The sequence below is a fragment of the Cebidichthys violaceus genome, unplaced genomic scaffold (genome assembly GCF_023349555.1).
Source record: "Cebidichthys violaceus isolate CVI_PGR_0920_01 unplaced genomic scaffold, fCebVio1.0.p SCAF_13, whole genome shotgun sequence".
Lineage (NCBI taxonomy): Eukaryota > Metazoa > Chordata > Actinopteri > Perciformes > Stichaeidae > Cebidichthys > Cebidichthys violaceus.
This window is the reverse complement of record NW_027176296.1, coordinates 9,417,199-9,437,902: the sequence shown is the minus strand read 5'-3', so window position 1 is coordinate 9,437,902 and position 20,704 is coordinate 9,417,199. Positions and strand designations below refer to the sequence as shown.

Genomic DNA, 20,704 nt, shown 5'->3' with positions numbered 1-20,704 from the left:
GTTCCCTAAACTGCAAACCATATGGACTCCCTCTATGTCCAGGCTGAGCTGAAGGAGGCTGCGGACGTCTGGAGGATGCTGGGGTGCGTTGGGGGAGGGGGGGCCCGGGGGGGCCCAGGGATCCACAGTGCTCTGTTTGTTCTAGGTTAAAGGGTTATCCTTGATCAGGAAAGGTAGAAGTGTATTAGAGCCTGCAAAAATCGATGGGAGGGATAAAGAAAAGATTCGGTGTCCTTTTCAAGGAGGAAACACGGCAGTGCTGAGCTCAGACATGGTTATAGAGAAACAAAAAAGGGTTATTTCTAACTATATGAAGTGCCAGAGCAAAAATGTTTCATGATAATCACTGCTATAAATTTGTGTTAAATTTCAGGACTAAAAACAATACAGCAGATGGAACTGATGCCAAATCAAAGCCACTCAAACTGCATGCCATGCTATCTAGCCTGTTAAACCACCTTCATGTTTCATTTTCTCAGACCTGCTCAGGATTATGTCACATGGTGGTCTGTAACATTTGAACAGAAATTCAGTTATTAGGAGGCCCTACTTTTAAACGTAATAATTTCGAATTCTGGTTAAGGAAAATAAAGACCACCACCACGTCTCTGGCCTGCACTGTGCATAGGTTGCATATTTTCACGCAAAACTCGTCATTCTCACATAATCATTTTGCGCCATTTTCGACAGTTTGAACCCTGCAGGATCATAGGTAACCATTAACCAACCAAACAATGCCCAAAATACTTTCTCATTGACCTGTTTTGGCTTATCCTCATACTGCCAACTGCTTATGACATTCAAATGAACTTTTGCTGTGTCTAATCATAGTACTCCACCCTCTACTCCCCTCCTAATAATATATACTCTTAGATAAGGGTGCACTTTTAGGGATATGTGTCCAAAGACGTTTTGCACCAAAAGTAAGTTATAAACTAACCCTGATATGAGTTGCCTAATGATGGATAACATATAATCTTGCCATTGTGCCAGAACAACAGTGCCTTGAGCTACAGCACCTGGCAGATTTGCTTGTCAGCATAATTCTGTCATTGTCTGGCATTATTTCCGTCTTGGTGTGTACTCTATGTGTATACACGTGCTGACACATGCGTCAGTAAGTGCTTGTGTGTGTGTGTGCCTTTGCATGCAAGTTTATGCTGATTTTTGCAATTAGAGCCTGCCCTACAGAGTATACGGAGAGTTAATATATTGTCCCAGCTTGGGGCTTTTCGCGGGGGCTTCACTTCGGCGAGTATAAACTACGCTTTAGTTTTATGGTCACTACTAATGCATTAGTCAAATTAGACTAAGCCCATTGATTAACACGAGCCAAAAGTCTATCCGTGATGTCACGAGCCCGTAACTGGTGAAATTCAACACCACCGGCCGGTAGGAGTTGTGTCGGAGTGAATACGGATCCCCTTGCATCAGTGCAAGTCAAGGCACATAGCAGAAACCACCGCCTGGGGGTAAAGACGCTCAGAGCTGGATCTGCTGTTGTGTTGGAAACCACTCAGTGAGAAGCAGTCGAGCTGTGACTCTGTATCGCACACAGCAGTTGAGTTAACTCTCCTGCGGTCCTCCAAGCCAACTTTTCCATGCAACTGTTGCGCGTCTCCACTTTGGATAGAAATAGTCGGATCACTGTGCGCCGCAGAGCGCAAAGGATCTGAGAAGAGTGGGAGAGATCTCTCCTCCGGACTGCGATACGATGAGGAAATTCTGAGGTGGCAGAACTCATCCGTCCACTTTACGCTTCCTTTGGCTGTTACCAAAGGGCTAGCCCATGAGCAGGTATCCTCTTGAGTGTGATTCTGTTTTCACCCAGATCTCTGCTGCCTGGACAAATGCATACAAATGCATTTAGGAGCTCAACGGACAAGGAGTGGACACGTTTCCGCGGCAGCAACGTAAGTGGGCAACTATTGGTTTAATAGTATGCAGATGTTAGGCCACCTATGTACATTTGAAACTGTTCCTGGGACAGATTTTCTTATAAAATGGCAACTGGGGGACTTATTTACGCCATTTGACTAAGCAAAGTCCTTGCAAATATACAGGGTTTGTCACCAAAACGTGACTGAAAATACAGTATTTTCAATTCGGTCAATACGATAAATGCATAGAGTTTAATATTGAAATGATTGGTCGTTTAATATTGTTTTTCAGTTTTGGCTGTTTTCAATTAGATCCTTTTGTTTCTGTTGACTTTTCGTCCCTCAGTTCTGCACAATAATCATACAAGCCACACTACAGCTGCACATAATACGAATATTTACTGTGAACTTCTTTTTCATGCTGAGTTTATCTTGATGAATGTAGCTGACATCTTAGTAAGTGCAGGTCTTGGCTTTGAACTAGCCTCATGAACATGCAGCCTGGGATCTCCTCCATTATTGTCTGAATACCATGTGGTCCACTGCTGAACACCCTTTCACATAAGCTGGGAAATAAACACTGAAAATGGCTTGGAAGCAATGATGCTTACTCAGCATCTCAGTGATAATTCCCTGTTGTGCTCTATGATGACAAGCATAACAGAAACTGTCACAGACTTAAGATCTAACACATTAATCAAACTCTGTCATAGCGTTTGCCTTAAATGGGGGGAGAAATTGATTCAGTGCCTTTAAACCTTAACATTCCTCATGGAAGTGTTTATTATTGACATCCTGCATGCAGGTTTTGTTGTCCTGTTACATTCAGCTGGGACTGTGGAGCTACAGAATTGTGCACGCCTCCATAGGCTACTTAACAGGAAATGTATTTTCTTTCATCAGAAGTGACTCCAGGTTGTCTGTACTCTATTATGAGTTTTTTCCAGATACGATCTAAAGAGAGCTGAGCTCACAAAGCATTCTGTTGTTCTCCGCTGATAGTGTTTGCTCGATGGAAAACAAAGTCAACCTGAAATCCTGAGAGATGTTTTGTTTTTCTCCTTGGCAGTGAAAATGAGAGCCTTACGGGAGAACTGGGTTAACTGAGAACAATCATGGCCTCCCTTAAATTCACTGGGAGAGTTAATGTGTATGCATCAGTGGTTGACTGGCTCCTGAGCTCCAGACAATCACCCACTGTTGCAAGTATTGCTGCTCCATTGCTGGTGGTGGTTGGACTGTAGAGCTGCAGAGACTCACAGCTACTCACATACTGTACACTTTAGTGAGAGCATGCTGTCTCCTCAATGCTGGTTGGAGCTTCCCATGATAACTTGATGATGCAAGTTTTTCAGGAAGTGGAGATGAGCTATGCTTTGGAGGAGGGGATCTAGACTAATGGCTGATAAAAATGGTAAATGTAATGATGGATGATGAGGTGGACTGTTTTTTGCCTTGTGCTCTGACACAGTGGTTAGCTAACAATTACATTAAGTGTGATTCAGCTACTGTGTGGTGCACCTGTGTTTTAATGAAAGGTGTGTTCAGTATGTTGCTAAGTTGTTGGATACAGGGTTTCTCTTTTATTGTGAACATCAATAAAAACTAAAGAGGGTACCCTAAGGAGACATAACACTCAAGATATAGTTTATTTATATGAGGATTCAAATATCAATGAACACACTCTTCTTATTTGACTGGACCACCAACAAGTCTACAGTGAAGAACTACTCTCCAACTCTTGTTGTCGTTAAGTACAGATACTGTAGCTCGTCATGGGGCTATCATCATACTTACTGTGATTATGGCCTCAAATCGTTTGTTTTGTTTTCCATGTATTTTAAGCTAAAGAGTCTGTAATCTTTGGCCAATAAGAGTCACAAGCTCAGTTGAATCCTATATGGGTGGTATGACATGAGGCTGAAGATAAAGAGCAGTCCACCCCTAAATAAAAAAAAAAATGTCTCAATGATTGGTATTTATCTATGGAGCTAGTTTACTTTTTTTTTTTTTTTTTTACATTTACGCTAAGACTTATGCACCACCCCATTACAATAAAGGTGAGTGTTTGTTACTCAGGATAATCTACAGACCCCAATGCAAACCTTTCTATTGTGACCTAATTTCTGCCCATGGTGAGGAGCTGTTGATAGGAAAAGCACTGCTGAGGTAGCGTTGTTATTATTATTGTTGTTATTTAAATTTTTTCATATCAGAGTATTCACTCATGTAAGCAAATGTGTAATCACAGCCTGCCCTTTTTCTCTTGCTGCCATACAGTCACCTTCTCCACACCATTGCCTGCAGGGATTTTGGCCTGTCTGTGAGAGTGAGTGTATTTAGCCCTCCTAACATCTGCAGGTCCCCCCCGCAACAGGAAAAAGGCAAACTATTAAATGCCAGTGGAGGTTTACTCACAGCTCTTTGTCTGCTCGCTGTCTTGTGGACTAAGTCAATCTTTACTCTGGTCTGCGGTGACCTCTTGACTCCAGTCACCCATCTAAGTGAGCACAAACACGCACCAGGCTTGACTCTTTGTCAATTAAGACACCTGTGCTCTTAGGAAATAAGATGAATAGTTTTATTCACGAGTTGCTTGGAGTAGTTTGGAAGTGCACCAGATCTGCAAAGTATTTCGATCTTTAGCCTGAGAGAGAACATCAAATGGCCAATTTAAACATGGAAACTTGTTGACCTGCTAATTTTCGCTCACGGCTGTTTAGACACAAGAAGAAGATAAGCCCTCTTAGTGCTTCCATAATGAAGTAATTATGACCAGGATACAGGTGCTAAAGCTGAAACATGGCCAGTAGGAACATATATTGGCTGTGGATCAGTTACTTGCTCATGTCCAGGAATTCTTTGGTCGAGACTGAGAAGCGAAAGCGTGCAGTAACAGAACACCTGATTAGCAAGACATTCAGATGTTTGCATCTGTTTGAATCCCACTCTATTTGAAACGTGGGCTCAACTGAGCTATATTTTTGCCATGAATTGTATATAACAGTGGGGGTTAGGCAAATGCTCCAAGGTCAAGCTCTATAAACCTCAATTTTCTGGATGATGACTCCATGTGGAGTACTTCTAAAGAGTACTGCATCTACTCTTGTACTTTTATGAGGGCAGAAACAATGTTTTTAAAGTCAACAGAAGGGGATGAAATGTGACAGGTCAATCAAGGTGACTCCCATCGTGTTTGTTTAGATAGTCCAACATGTCAGAGAACCTTTCCACCAAAGGCGAAGTAAAGAGGAGCTGCTGTTGTACATGGTTTTTACCCCCAACACAGATCAACAGCAATTTTACGCGTACACCTTCCGTTCTGTTTATTCCCTCAAGAAGGCAAACATGTTAGAGTTGTTTGGGTAGATTAACAGCTTTACATACTTTGTTGATACTAATGGATTTAGTAAGTGGCCTGCCAAAGGAGACATGTAAACATTGTACTGTGAACGTCACTGCTCACAAAGTCACCCCCTGACAGACATCAACGATGAAAGTAAGAAAATGGTTTCCTTCTCCTTATGAGGACTGTAAACAGACCTTAAGTGACATTGCTCTATTTGCCAAACCAGATGAAGCACTGCACCTCTCCATTTGCCCCTCAGCTTTTTTCCTCAGTTGAATGAACCATTGTGAGGGATCCAAGCTAATTTTGAGAGGAGAAAGGCAAGATCTGTTACCGCTGGAATGATTCATTGCAGAGAGGAGTTTTAAATTGGGATTATTTATAGTCTTGACATGACACCCACTCCCCACGTAGTGGCATTTCCCTCAGTCAACAGAGCAGTGTTTGGGGAGCTTTGTCTTTCTTTCAGCAGTCTTTTCCATTAACTGCAAGGGCTGGAAAGTATGTCATAGTGTGCTGTCACTTAGACTGGTATTTACCACAGGATTTAATAAAGCAACAATGAAACTGGTGGCTCTGCCTGTAGCCTATGTTCTGGGCACGAGGAACTCAGTTCTTTTGCTTCCTTCCTGTTTGCATATAACTAAATAAAAAACCTTTAAAAAAGGTCTCACAAAGTTCACCAACTGATGCTGAGATGGAAGGATGGTAGATGCTAGGATTAAGGTAACTGCCTCGCTGTAGATGTGCAGAAGCGATGACCTGAGTCTGTTCGGTTGATGAGTCTCAGGGATTCCTTAAATAGCCCTTAACAGGGAGACTGTGTGACAGACGGGCAGAAAAAGCTGTCTGAATCAGCATCAGATGGCCCCACTTGACACTCCAAAAGGGAATGTTACACTACGTTATATTTAGTTTTTTTCTTTTTCTTTTTTGGTCTACTTTTAAACCCTGCCAACTTTAATGCAGAACCAGCTCGTCATTGGCTTCATAAATGTCAGTTTCATCCTCTCTCAACAGATGAATGATTGTAATCATATATTCCCCCCTCGTTTTTCTCTGTTGCATTTTCCTGCTTCAGGGATATGTCTGTTCCCGATAGTGGAATGTCGCACCACTTTCTCGATGGGGAACAGGTGACAGACACTGCCCATAGTGTTTCTACTTGCGCTCAATCTTTTTCTTTCCTTTTTCTCTTGTTGTCTTTTTTTCTTCAGCTCTTTCTTTCTCTCTTTCTCTCATTCTTTTCTCTGCCTGCATCTGTTTCTCTTTGTTTTGCTCAAATCTGCAGGGCCACATTGCTCTGGGAAGACAGACATGGTTGCCTGTCTGTGGCTTTCCATCCAGCAGGGCCACACAAACACTACTGGTAGCCTCTTTGCCGGGTTAATCTTGTCCTCTAAGGCCATGAAGGCGAGATGTTTGTGAGACAGCAACTATGATGTTTGTAGCCATAATAATCCCTACATTTCTAAGGTGCGACAGCACCCGGTGATTGATAGCACTCTTACGTAACTGCATATTAAAATAGCAGAACTACAGTCTCCTCCTGTCTTTTGCCCTACCACCGCTGACAATCATACTGCTAGTTGCCAAAAGCCCCTTCAAGTTGTGTCAGCAGCTGTTACTGCATCCAGGACTGTCGATGTGATTGATTTGGTTTGAATGTACAGAGTATGCTTTGAAGCAGTCTGTAATTGTTCTGTAAAGTGTGTAGTGGGAGAAAAGAGATGGCATGTCAATGACGAGGACTACTGTTTAAAGCAAAATCCAAATATTGGATCATATTTTAGTTTGTATGCAAAGTTTCCCCACATTTACAAAAAAGTTATTATTCCATTTTTTAGGTTTAATGGCTTGGTGTATTAGCTAATTATTATGCTCACCTGTGGTATTCGTTTTTGTAAAGCTAGGGTTGATATTATTTTAGTCAGTATATTACCCTTACATCCAATCTGTACCAGTATGGTTTAATACTAAAACTGGCACATTTTCAGTGGTTAAAGACACTGCTACATATCTTGCTTTACTTTTTCACACCCCTATACTGGTTGACAATGTCAGTAAATGTTAGACTGCATTATATATTTAGGTTACCCACAGCACGGATGGTGAGAGTGTATAACGAGGATGAAATGTTCTGCTGTTGCTTTAGTTTTAGAGATTTCATTGAATAAAGACTGAAGACAGGTGGGGACATTTGCGCATGGTGGTCTGTGTAATCGCTGGCCTCTGAATTACAAACATTGCACATGCTCCCCATTTAAAACTCATATGTTACATACATACGTAATATGTATGTGAAAATCTTATCTGAATAAGTGGAAATGAATGTCAATGTGACGTGTGAATATACACTGCACTGGGTTTATTTACATTTCTTTTGGCTTTTTACTGATGGTGCACAGCACAAGCTGCCCTCCTAGCTATATGGTGGGCACTGCCACCTAGAGGTGGGGTCAGTGAGGGTCAAAGTATTGAAGTTCTAGCGATGATAGAATACGGTCACAATATGCAGTCATATATGAGTTACACATAGGTCCCAACATCTCTTTGCGTGAATATAAATTTGTGTATACAGATTAAATAATTTGTTTCTTTCAATTATAAGTGTTTAACAAGATGTGCTTTTTCTGTTTTTAGCATGATGACATTTTTCAATAGCAGTCAAAGCAGTAGTATATAAAGACGTTTTTTGAATTGAAGTAAAATCACTGTATTATTATGTATGGTATGTGTGGCTTTTCAGAATATATAAGCAGATTACTGTCTTATTTTATATTTAAAAGACATTGAACAAGGGAATGAGAATGAAGATCGATGAGGCAAAGTGTTCTTTACAAGTTAAATAAATAATAATCTTGAAAAGCAGGCGTGGCTCTTCTCTGTCTAAATTTCAGCTGGGGATTTCCCTCTTTGTGGTCAAAGCTTTGCTGAGGCATGCCCAAAATCCATGATTGTCTGTGAACAGTAAAGCATGACACTGAAATGCTCCCTGCATGACTTGTCACTATATTTCCCGACATAAAACGCCTGAGTTAGGTTGTCTTTTAACGGAATACCGCTTCTTTATACGTGTTCCAACAACTGATTTCAACTCAGTGTGGTCTTGGGCTGACTTTTACTTTCATTATCAATTAGTATGTCCAATAAAATGCCCAAATCCAAAGGTATTCAATACACAATGATATAAACGATTAATGATTATGAAAATTGTTACCAATACGTTTTTTGGTCAATTGACTAATGAATTTACAAATAATTTCAGCATTAATGTTTACCATTAGCCAGTGAGCCTATAATTACATTTAATGTATAAAGTTTAGATTCATTGTGTGGTTTACAACATGAAATACATTTGTTTTGTATATTTATGGTAATAATTTCCTCTGCTTGTGTTTACCATCACATTGCATAAGGTTTTCTTCCTTTATTTTGTCCATGGTGTGTCTACCCAATGTGAACAATGTCATAACATTGTTAGACGTTGTTCAAGCCACTGTCATAAATTATTCTATCATGCTTGTTTTTAATTGGCCTCAAGCACACACAGGACCCCACAAACCCAGACGTTCTAAATCACTGCGCAAGGTAGCGAATTACCTGCATGCTGGTGAAAACTATAGGTCACAGTCAGAACACACTTGACTTTGATAAATTAGTTTTGTCAATGTTAACTAATGTTGGGGTTAGTTAAGGTTGTCAAGTAGCTAACGCCTAGCTACCCTTACCGTTGGCTTTTACTGTTGTATGAACGTTCAATTAACGACCGTTATGGCAGGCTAGTCAAGGTCTATTCTTTGTGCCATCTCATATAACGTTAATATGTGAATGTTACAAATGTTTATGCTTACCTCTGTTCTACTTTGTTGTCTTTAATGTCCTTGTTTTTATTTTTTATATTTTTCTTGTTTATTTGTATATTCTATGTATGTACGTTGAAAGCAACGTGAAAACCGGAGTCAAATTCCTTGTATGCGTACACGTACATGGCCAATAAATCTGATTCTGATTCTAATTCTGATTACCAACTCTTCATAAAGTACGAGAGGAGGTACAACTTCTGTGTTCATAGGTGGTGGTGGTAGGCAATATATTTAACAGCTGCGGTTTTTTTAAATTAATTTACTCAAGATAAGTTATAGTAGACATTTTGGCAATCACAGGTGCAGTTAGGCAATATCGTTAATAACGACTGCTCTCAGTTAGCTTTAGGTGTTTGAGTTTGTGTATTGTGCATGCTGATTCAACATCATTGTTTACTGACTTACCTAAATTGAACATGGTCATCATTCCTGTTATCGATTACGTCTATGTTTTTCCTGCTATGACATGTCAAACAACCGATGCGAGAAACGTTAATGCAGGGTTAGTAATATTGAGAAACTAGCAAGAATAAGCAATATTTAAAAAAAATGATCCAACCGCTAGCTGGGATAACATGCCACTCTTGTTCTAGTGGCATGTGGCTAGTCTGAGTGGTATGCCACTGTCGGTTTTGGTATACTGTCTTCTGGCACTTATAAACAGTAACATGCCACTTATGTTCTAGTTTCAAGACGTAGGCCATCAGGCAATCTTAACCTCATCACTCAAGAGGCCCGTGCCTTCTACTCTAAATTGCTGATTTCAGGGAGACTCTCCCTATGTTGGCAGGATAAGGATACACTTTTAATAGCTAATGACTGAATAGAAAAAAATAGTCAATTTATAGTCATTGGTGTTTTTCTCCATATTTCAATTGTGACTGAAACAAAACCTCAACAAGAGACAAGTGTTCCTTGTGGAGCTGATTTATTATTTGACTTGTTCTTCATTAGCTTGACACAATTACTGACTGGAACATCTGCCTACATTACTCTGTTTCAAACTTTCAATAGATTGCAATTAAAATGAGCTAAACTTGTGTTTGTGTCCCTCTAGGTGGAACTTTATCCTGCTCCTGTCAGTATGCTCAGCAGTACTCTCTGGAGAAGAAGACTACCTAGCTCAAGGTAAACAGCTGAACCCTAATACATGAATATCACGTGTACTCGTTTTATATAAAGGCCCCCATCTTTCTTTATGTCTTTGTGAACTACTCTTTCTGACATTTGATCATGCAGCCATATCTACAGTCAGTTTTTAGAACTTCAGCCATCTTTTGACATTCAGAGGTTTCTGCAATAATTGGTTTCAACAGAATGTAAAGAAAACTGATATGTCTTTATTCCACGGGTTGCACTCTGTGAATTTGTTGACGGGTTATATCACTGGGCCCTCTGCCAGAAATACCAGATAGTGTATGCACACTTAACTTAAGGTTGACCTCTCAATGAATCCTCAATATTCCTCACATCTCCACATATGTGTGCATTGTCTATTTCCCCTTGCACAGAGGAAACAAACCGCCTCAAGGTTCCCTCCCCTTATTTCATCATTGTCATGAGCCCACTCCTAGCAGGATCAATCCATCATAACGAGGGGAGGAGGAATGCACACAGAGTGCTAGAGCAGCTTGTCTTCACATATGAGACAGGTTAATTGGAATCTGGGCTGACTTTACCTCGGGCTAAGAATGTCAAGGACATCTCAGTGCGTGCTTAGATCAGCTGCAGATAGATTGTCTCTCTGCCTGGGCTGCAGGACTATAAATCCTGCAAAACAACATTCAGGATGGTGTACCATATGTCTTATTTATGTTTATCACACTTTCTCTCTCTGTTTCACCCTCTTTCCCTACCTCCCTCCAAAGCACTGAAACAGAATAAGAACGCTTCTTTCACTGTTTTTAGTGTTGAATATATCAGAAACTAAACTAGTGGAATCCACTTTTCCCCAAAAAGTACTTCTACTCCTACTAGCTGTACAGTATTTATCTGATAAGTTGAGTACCTTAAAGGCAAATGTACTATGCTATATTACTACATTATGCCCTTGCTGAAAAATGCATTTCTGGGATTTCCAATATACATTTTTGAGAATGTGAACTTCTGCAGCAGCCATCTACTTGCTGTAGCTGTATTAAAACTTGTACCCTCAGAAATCCTTCACCTCCTCCAACCCGAACTTTCATACAGATATTTGCTATACGCTCTTTTTCTCAGATACAGTAACTTATACCTGTTGGCACACACAGTATAGGCCACATACCAAGATACTGTTGCTCTTGTGAGATTACCTGATATTTCCGAAATGTGAACTTTCAAAAGTAATAATAATAGCCTGATTTATGCTTGAGGCAATTGCATTTCTGAGATTGTCCAGTGTGGTTTCAAAAGGTTTTACTTTATTAACATCATTTTGAGTGTCCATCTTTTCAATAGTAGTGATGTACTGATCCTACTGTTCTCTCAGTTTAGTGATTCTGACACCTAAATTCAGGGTACTACCTGATAACAAGCACTAATCCCATAACAATGCTCCTTTTTTCAGTTTTATATATACGTATATCACTATGTGGAAATGATTGGGATCATTTTTAAGGTAACATGAGGCAGCAACTACACAAAAGTATAAGTGGACACTTTTCTTGCTTGTATTGTTCTAGCATACAGTAATACATTGCATCGTGACAGTGACAAAGTCTTGAATGTTGATCAGGTATGTCTGGCAAATTCAGTAAATATAGATGCAATTTTCTCGGCCGATTTAGATTTTTTTTAAAGTCTGACCTGCTGATTCAGATTTACTATAATTGACAGCAAGGCTCTAGACTAACTTTTTTCAGCACCACGTTCCCGGAACCGTCCAGAAAAAAAAGTTAACCCGCTCAAAGTCAGAGTTATTGTCATGCATAAAAACATAAAAACACACAATTGAAATGATTAGGAAATTAATTATTGTATTTTAATTTAAATAGTTGCTTTGATTAAAAAAAAACATTCTTGGCATTAATAGTTTTAATTATGTATTATAAGCTGCTTAGCGCTAGTGTCACCAACAGTTTCCCGCCAGCCAAGTCAATGAAACCTTTGTTCATGTTAACTGTTTGCTCTGTTAAAAGCTGTGATTACTCTGAGCTGCATGCATGGGGATGAATGGCAAAATGATAATGTGATATTACATGTTCCAAATGTTTTTTTAAAGTAGTTCATCCATGACTTATATTGGACTTGCAGTTGTGACAAATTGCGAGCTTTATGTCTTCTTCTCTTGCGCAGAAGAACTTCCACACCGACGTCTTGTGTGTGTGTGTGGCCGTGGCTGTGACATCGCTGTCTGTGCCGCTGTGTCAAGGCAAAACTATCATGCGGCACGCTTGTCTAAATGTGACCTTTTTAAACATTTTAAACTTACAGTATGTGACTGATAAAATGCTTAAATTCATGCTGCTTTCTTGTACAGTTATTCCTGATACAAAGTCACCATCTGGTTACCTGTTCAAACATTCCTACAGTTGACATTTCTGAATTTCTGAAGTTATTGACAGTTTGATTTAATCCCTGACCAAGGTTAAAGGTCAAATGTTTACATGTGCAACTCATCGGAAATAGGTATGTTATAGCTTTGATGTCTTCTTTTTTATATTTTTAAATTTTGTAATGTCTGCAGTCTGAATGGTTGTTAACAGTGTGAACCCACAATGCTCTCAGTTTAAAACCAACCTTTCAAATATGTTTTAACCTATGTTCAGGTAAAATATATGATAGAAGACAATAAGTCAATTAAAATGTTGGCTCTGTAGGTGCAGATCACTGGTTGAGTTAGTGCATTCAGTTCCCCTTCAGTAATAAAACAAATCAGGAGAGGAGTTGCTTCAAAGAAAGGTGGTGTTTCTTGATTAGCAATGAAAAATACTTCAAGCTGTCCCTGAGATCTGCCCACTAAAACTCACACATACGCACACACAAACACACAGGCTTTAGAAGCTTCCCTGTTCTTAGGCTTCCATATTGCTGCTGCCTCAGTCAGGCAGTATGCTCATAGATGCATACACTCACATTGTATTTCTTTTCAATCTCTCCCTCTTTCTTTTGCAAGTGATCATAAACACAGGCACACAGGTCAGGGCAGCTTCTTAATTGGCCGACCCATTTCTGATTCACAACTATTACTTCTCAATACTGACGTAATGTGACACGTGTGACACATATGTCTATTGCTTTCTTTCAAAGCCAACACTGCACGGAACTTCCTCTGTCTCCAAATAATGTGTGACTTAACATAAAACATCTGTTACCTGTGGGCATGGGAAAAGAATGACAAGACCATTAGGAGGAATGCTGATCTCATGAATCTCTGGTGGCAGATTGATTCAAAAAGGCTGTATGGACTGGTTTCCCTTGTCTTAGTTAGGCCCCATCCTTTCTCGAGTCCCTTCCACTCATCTGGGCCACAGCTGCCTTTCTGGTAACTACTCCAGGAGAATAACTGGGAGGGGTCACCAGCATCATAGGACAGCCAGTGACCAGTGACTTTTTTTTTTTTTTATTTGAAGAAGGACATTTATTAAACCTGTGATCAGTGAGAATTGCAACAATATCTACAGATATCATGTGCGTTTTCCCGCGTTACTCCCCATGTTTCTTGTTGGTCCTTGTTGTCAACTCTCGAACAAAATCTTCACTTCACCATTACTTTTTCACAAAAGACATCTAAAGCCAAATTCACACTCCACGACTTTTGAAGTTGTCAGATCGCTGTTCACACTGTCTTGTAATTGTGAGTCTTGAAGTTGTTGTGGTTTTCACGCAACTTGACTGACAGGGGATCACACACTACAACTTTCTCCAGGAGGAATCCCAGATGAGGTCTTTAAACTATGTTTTGTCATGATAACACACGCCAGAGGTGACACTGGAATAGCATTGCTTGTTGATGTTTGGCGTTGGCACATGTTCACATAGCAGCCTGTATCAGCACGTCCTAATTATTTCCCTATGTAGATCAGTCACTGTGTTAAGTTGTATGTTTATTCATGCCAACATCCAACACCCTAGGTACAACATCAACTTTGGTATTGCAAATTCGAATATAAACACAGACATTATACATAGCAATGGAATTGTGTTGCCCCCTGTAACTACAATATGCTGAATCTGGCTATATTTTGTCAGGCTAATTAAAAGATTTTTGTATTTTTTTGGTTTATGATCTTAAATGCTAGATGTTTCCTAAGGATCGTTGTAATCCAATAAAAAGTCTCTCAATTACATTACCATTAGTATTTGCTCTTTTTTGTCTATTCTTGTATCAATCTAATAGTTTGTAATTTGGTTTAAAAGTTCAGTTTTGTTGTTCTAGAAATTGACTTTTTGTTAAACAGCCCAGTCAAATAAGTTTAGAGAAGTAGTAGAAGAGACGGGAAACATACGAAGAGAGAGAGGGAGAGAAAACATGGTCCCCAGTAAGACTTGAAGTAATTACAAGTCCTACACAGTAATCTTCACAATTACATGGAATTAGACTGTTGCATAGATCGCAGAGCTACCTGTCTTAATATCTTTTCTTTTAATATTATTGCTATTTTGGGTTGGTAGAGTTATGTAGATAGGTTGTCCTCTATTGTTACAATTAACTATTGTGCATTTCTCATGATCCACTCCGAGTACCAATCTCAATTCAACAACAAGACATCAAAGAAATTGTATTCCAAAACAATTCAAACTTGTTTTGGTGAATTTAACTTGAAATAAATTGTCCATTTTTTACAAAAGTGAGTACCTTAACAGAAGTCCAGGACATGTTTAGTTGTTTTAGAAACTATTTAACCAAAGCCTATCTGCTTTGTGATCCAGTTTAGGCATCTTAAACTTACCATTGTCTCCTCTGTCCTTCAGGAGTGGATATCCTCTATCGACTGGGGCTTTCAGCTCGAAGCAGCACAGAAAAGAGGACAAGCCCACCTTCAACTACTCACACCACTGTTCCCTCACCTTTCAATCTTCCTGTTTCTGGATATGGGGTAATATTCGACTCAAACTCCCTCTATGAGGCTCCGGCAGCCAGTCTGTTCCCACCTGAGATTGGCGAGGAGTTCTCTGTTGTGGTTAGCCTGAGCTCCTGGCGAGCAAACAATGCTTTTCTTTTTAGTGTTAAAGATGGCAGGGACAGGCTGCGTTTTGGCATTCAGCTGCTGCCACGCAGAGTGGTGGTTTACACTGCAGAGAAAGCCTCCATCTACTTCACCTACAACTGGCAGGATGGGCGCCAGCACCCTTTTGCTGTTGGTGTTCGTGCACGCTCAGTGTCATTCTACGCGGATTGTGGAGTAGTGCAGCAGCGGGAGCAGACCCTGGGGAGATCTCACACACTGGGAGATTCTGGGGGTCTCTTCACTCTTGGCAGGATGAACTCTAAAGCAGTAGCATTTAATGGTCGAGTCTGCCAACTAGATGTCTATCCCTCTGCCGAAGCTGCCGCACACTACTGCAACTACCTTAAAACACAGTGCCGGCTGGCCGACACTTACCGATTGCCTTTGCCACATCCGAGTTTGGATATTAAGGCAAATGACCCTCCTTCCAACCCTTTGACAAAGCCCCTTGTTGGAGTAGCAGCTACCCATCACACTCCCTTAAAAGCTACAGCAGCTTTCAAACTGTCCCCAGGTAATTTGGCCATGCAGTATTCAACACTGAGCCCATCAGGACAACCTTATCTGAGGGATCAGAGCCACATTTCCAAATTGGATCCCCTTGCTCACTCCACCTCATCTTCGTTTCAGCGTGACAGCCCTACCTTAGCCACCCTGAGCGGACGAGCAGTTCTGGATCTCGCCTATAGCACAACTATCACCACTAACAAAAATGTGTTGTCAAAAGGGAGTAGCCCGCAGGGGGACACTGATCACTCTGAAAACAGCACAGAGGAAGAGATCAGCTCTGGTAGCCTGCAGTCTCCAGATGCCACCCCAGGCCTGATTTCCCCAGTCAGGCAAAGTCGGGTGAAGGAAGGACTCAGGAACAGCACCATCAACAGCTCCAGGGACTCTCACTCTGGGCCTCAACAGACTCATCAGCTCCTGAAGACTCATCTGAGAGCCAATAGCACCACTTTGTACCGAGAGAATCAGGTGGACACCTCAGAACAGCATGAGCTGGATGGCAGCTATGAGGATGTAGACATGGGAGGATATGGTTATGGGTATGAGGATACAGACTATTTCTATGACTACGAAGATGGTTTCCGTGGCCCCAAAGGAGAGCCAGGTTCTCCGGTAAGTAATTTATGAATGACAAGTAGAGCTATGAGTGTTTATGGAACATTATTCAAAGAGTTGAGACACAAGTCAGTGCAATGCTGTACATGCTCAAGAGGGAAATGGCAATATGAGACAATCAAAGGTAATTTAGGGCCATCCCACTTAAAATGCTATGTAAAATTTGGCTTTGTAACATACACCCAGTATATATGAAAATATATTTTGGCAGAGCGGTGCAGTGATTTGTAGGTGATGGCATGTCCAAGCACTGTTCTTTTTTCATGTATCTACAAGTTGTTAAAATAACATGTCATTCCCTTGCTGAAATACTGGCAGCCACTTTTACTCTTATGTTAGAGAGGAAACTCATCTGAAGGTTGGAAGTATACCCTGGCTAGAAAAATTAGCTGTACTTCTAGCCTTATGATGTAAGCAGGCTGTCAGGATACCTTTGCCATGCTTTTATAGTTCTGACTTACAGGTATTGCTTAAGTTTCCATGAATGAGATGTGTCAGGACTTAGGACTTAGGAGTTTGTGTAATGATGTAAGATGTCTGGACTCATCTATCAGTTTCCATATATCCCCTTTAAGTGCCTGCAGGTCTGTAGGTGCAACACAGTTTTGCCAGCACTGAGCTGTTGCAACATATCTTCATGTCTCAGAGCATGAGTACACTGTACTGCAGTATTATGAGCAAGATACAGTCAAAGACTTTTCCAGTCGGTCACAATTTGGCATATAACTAAATTCTTTGTCAGTCTATGTCTTGGCTACTCTGACCACTTTGTTGCAGGCATGCTTTGAATGCTGGGTCATCTGAAGGTCGGTGGCTCACTCTGTGTCATTGGCTCTTCGTTTGAACTTGAAAAGAGCTGGTTTACATCCTCAGGGGAAGTATTTCATAGTTTTGCAGCCACATAACTAGACAGTGGCATGTGCAGGGTGAAAACATGATCCTGGTTAACCCTTTTTTTTAGCTTCACAGCAGTTAAGATTTTTTTTACTAGAGCCAATTTTTTCTTTTGATTGTCAAATTATTTATTATTTGGATCAAGTTTGACAATATACCTGATTATAACAATGATCAACAGTCCAATATGGATTATATATAAGTTTGGAGGTGTAGACTTCAGTCAGTCATCACGTCCTTAATGTATTTCCCAGCATGTTTAGTTACATGGTCTGCTATTAAGCTACCCACAACAGAGAAGTTAATGTCACACAATGCAACAAGTTCAAAAGATGATTCATTCTACTATTCAACTTAACAGAAATTTGACTTCTTGAATTGACTCCATTGGGAAAAAATGTACCCTTGTCTTGGCTGCACGTGCGAAAGATATGAGTATTATCAGTTTACTGCATGAGTGCCTCTCTTTCTTTAGGCCTTGTTGTTGTGGCGAAGTTGTGTGCTCACAGTTTCCATGTGTCTGTGTGTGGGAGTGCAGAGGAACACACAACTGTTTCTTTATTCATGTCTCCCTCCGTGCCCATCTGCTCTGACAGGGGTTAAGGATGCTCCAGAGCACCCTGTCATGAGCTCTTGTTATAGCAACAATTCAGAAAAGTAAATAATAGTAAATGAATTAGCACAATGTCTGTTTTTCATCTAAAAGAGTGAACCTTACCTTTGGGGGGTAAAAGAACAGCCTGAGGAATAAATACCTTCCTTGCCCAGAAGGGGATTTCCTGCTGACTTCTTAATGTTATGCAATATTGTTAATTTCTATTCAAGTGTGTAATATTCAATACATCTCTCCTTTAAGTGAATCAATTTACTCTTGACTGAAAATGTACTCTTCATTTTCAGAATAAAATTATTTGTCCTGCTATTTCTATATAGTAAAGTTTGTTCTCATGCCTTTTTAGTATTCAAATATTCAATCTTTCAAATTCTTGGATCTTATTGTCATAATTCATTTTTAAGCAAGTAACGGAGATATGTTTCCACTGTAAATCAGAAATGACACGCCAGGTCATTTTTTTAATGCGTTATGCATGGATATCAATACAAAAACCTGCTTTACCCCCGAAGACAGTGTTTACGGTGAAGGTGAATACCCTATGGTGTTTAGAAATTTGAATCTGCAACAAATAATTTGATATGTACAATATGTAAACACAATATATAACAAGTACACTCAACAACTCGAGTGGAGCCTCAGCCTGATTTGGTTTCAAAGATATGGGATATAACGTAAATCTCTCTCACTCAATTTACACCTCAAATCTATTCAGCGTACTTGCTAATGCCTTACACTAAGTATTTTTAAACTCTACCCTTTATCCAGTATTTCTGTTCGGCTACACTTTGGCAATTTAAAGCCGAGTAAGAAGAAGTAAAAGGTTTGACATGCCTGATGTAAAAGATCAGACTCAGTATTTTTGCATTTGTCTGTATCAAATGTGAGTAATTAGGGCTGGCTGATCATTTAATATAATTGTAATTGTCCCTTAATAGAGTCACGTTTTTGTGAAATTACCGGATATTGTGGTTCTGATTTTTTTTAATATATGTATTTGATATTATAATAGTTTTTTTTCTAGCAAAACAATACAAAAACATTGGATATTGTTTAGCATGAGTCTCATTACCAGAACATGAAATGCAGTCTCTCCATGAAGAAGGATTTGTTAATGCCACAGACTGACCCACGGGCTGGTGGTGTCAGTCTCATCTCGAGAATGTAACCTGACCCTTCTGTTCAGAGAGATTCCCAATAGAGCTTTTAGTTGAAAACACTTGGCGTCTGTCTTTGAACCTCATAGCTCTCTTACATAAATATAGCACATACTCATCATTGCAGGACCTGGACAGTGAACTGCATGTTATTGCTTGCCATTAACCTACTCTCATCTCTCCCCCCTTCACTCCCTCTCTCTCTACAACATTACCTTCTTTCTTTCCCTGTCCCTCTGTCTCTCTTATTTAGGGTCCTCCTGGTCCCCCTGGTTTACCTGGTCCTTCAGGAAAAAGAGGTTCTCGGGTGAGTAACCTGCGCAAAGGGGAAGGTACACAGGAACATACTTTAAATGAATTGTTAACTATTTATCAGCAGGAGCATTCTGACCATCTCACTCTATGTGATAGTGGCATTCAATAAAGAAGTTACATTTAAAACAGAGGATTTTTTTTCACTACCAGATATGTGTCTTTTATCTCTCTTCATGCATTCTCTGCTTTGGTAAGCTAAGCTAAAGGCCAAACAATGCCCCTTAGCTTTGATACAATAACAATAACATTGTATCAAAGCAGCCTGTTCGTAGCCTGTTGTGAGCTATTATAAGCTTTTAGGTTTTTATGAATACATGATAAAGTTCACAATAAAAAAGGCCCTCCTGGGCTGGCTGAATTCATATAATGATGATAATGATTTAATTATTTGACTCTTTGTATAATTTGTATGTTGCCCTTGAAGGTGCAAAGGATCACAAAACCTACGGATCATATTGTATCACTGTTTTGAGTCATGGATCACCACTGTCCCGATCATTTCAACTGCCCCAAAATCACAATTTCAAAATGTTATCCTTTTCCTTTTACTGTTAGAGTCATCTATAGTGGTTATTTGCATAAAAGCACCCAATTCAAATTATTAGAAAATAAACGATTTATTTTTATTGATAAAAAGTAGTAATTATCTATTATAAGCTGCTTAAAGCTAGTGTAAGGTAGTTAAACAGGTCTTAATTCTCTCTCTGTTATCTATTTTTATATTGCTGTGAAAACATCTCTTTCAAACAACAATTTTGAAGTTTCTTTCCAAAAACTTTACATTTAAACACGTCATGATAACATTAGAATTTACCTTTGCCCAATACAAATTTCTACTGAATAGAGCATGAATGCTACCTAATGTAACTGAATGGAATCTTCACATTTTAGCTTTGATAACCACTTGTACTAGGTTTGCTTTTATTTGTTAGGTGGATGTGTGTTATCTGGCTTGGCGAGGATGTTGCTCCATCACTACCGAGGCAGTGGTTAGTGTATTTCTACTGCGCTCCTGAACATTTCTTTCTCAGACGCAGAGTGTTACTGAAAATACAAAGTCATAACAGTGGTATATGGGTATTATATCACGGCTATGAACCAATCAGATTACTTGATTTGAGTTACCCGTTTTATAAAACTCTTTTATCTGGTGAGGTCTGTATAGCTGAACTGAAATTCTTTTTTGGTAGACTGATCTCAGATAATATCAACATAAATACCTACATGGGAGACAGAAAAGAGAAGAAAAGGTAATTGTGTACAAAAAGTGCTGTTTTGTTTAGATTTAGACTATTGTAACATCTTTTGCGATGCTGGCCACTCTTCAGGGGTCAACATGCAATAGAAATTAAG

General features: G+C 39.8%; 1 protein-coding gene across 1 annotated transcript in view; it reads left to right on the top strand.

The window, feature by feature from the left end:
- Positions 1–1,544: 1,544 nt before the first annotated feature.
- Positions 1,545–20,704, top strand: part of LOC137870429 (collagen alpha-1(XXIV) chain-like) — an 85,057-nt gene continuing 65,897 nt past the window's right edge. The window contains exons 1-4 of the mRNA XM_068707684.1: positions 1,545–1,913; positions 10,153–10,223; positions 14,991–16,369; positions 19,290–19,343. Of these exons, the coding sequence (XP_068563785.1) occupies positions 1,861–1,913; positions 10,153–10,223; positions 14,991–16,369; positions 19,290–19,343 (1,557 nt within the window). The 5' untranslated portion in view covers positions 1,545–1,860. The remainder of the gene's footprint in view (positions 1,914–10,152; positions 10,224–14,990; positions 16,370–19,289; positions 19,344–20,704) is intronic.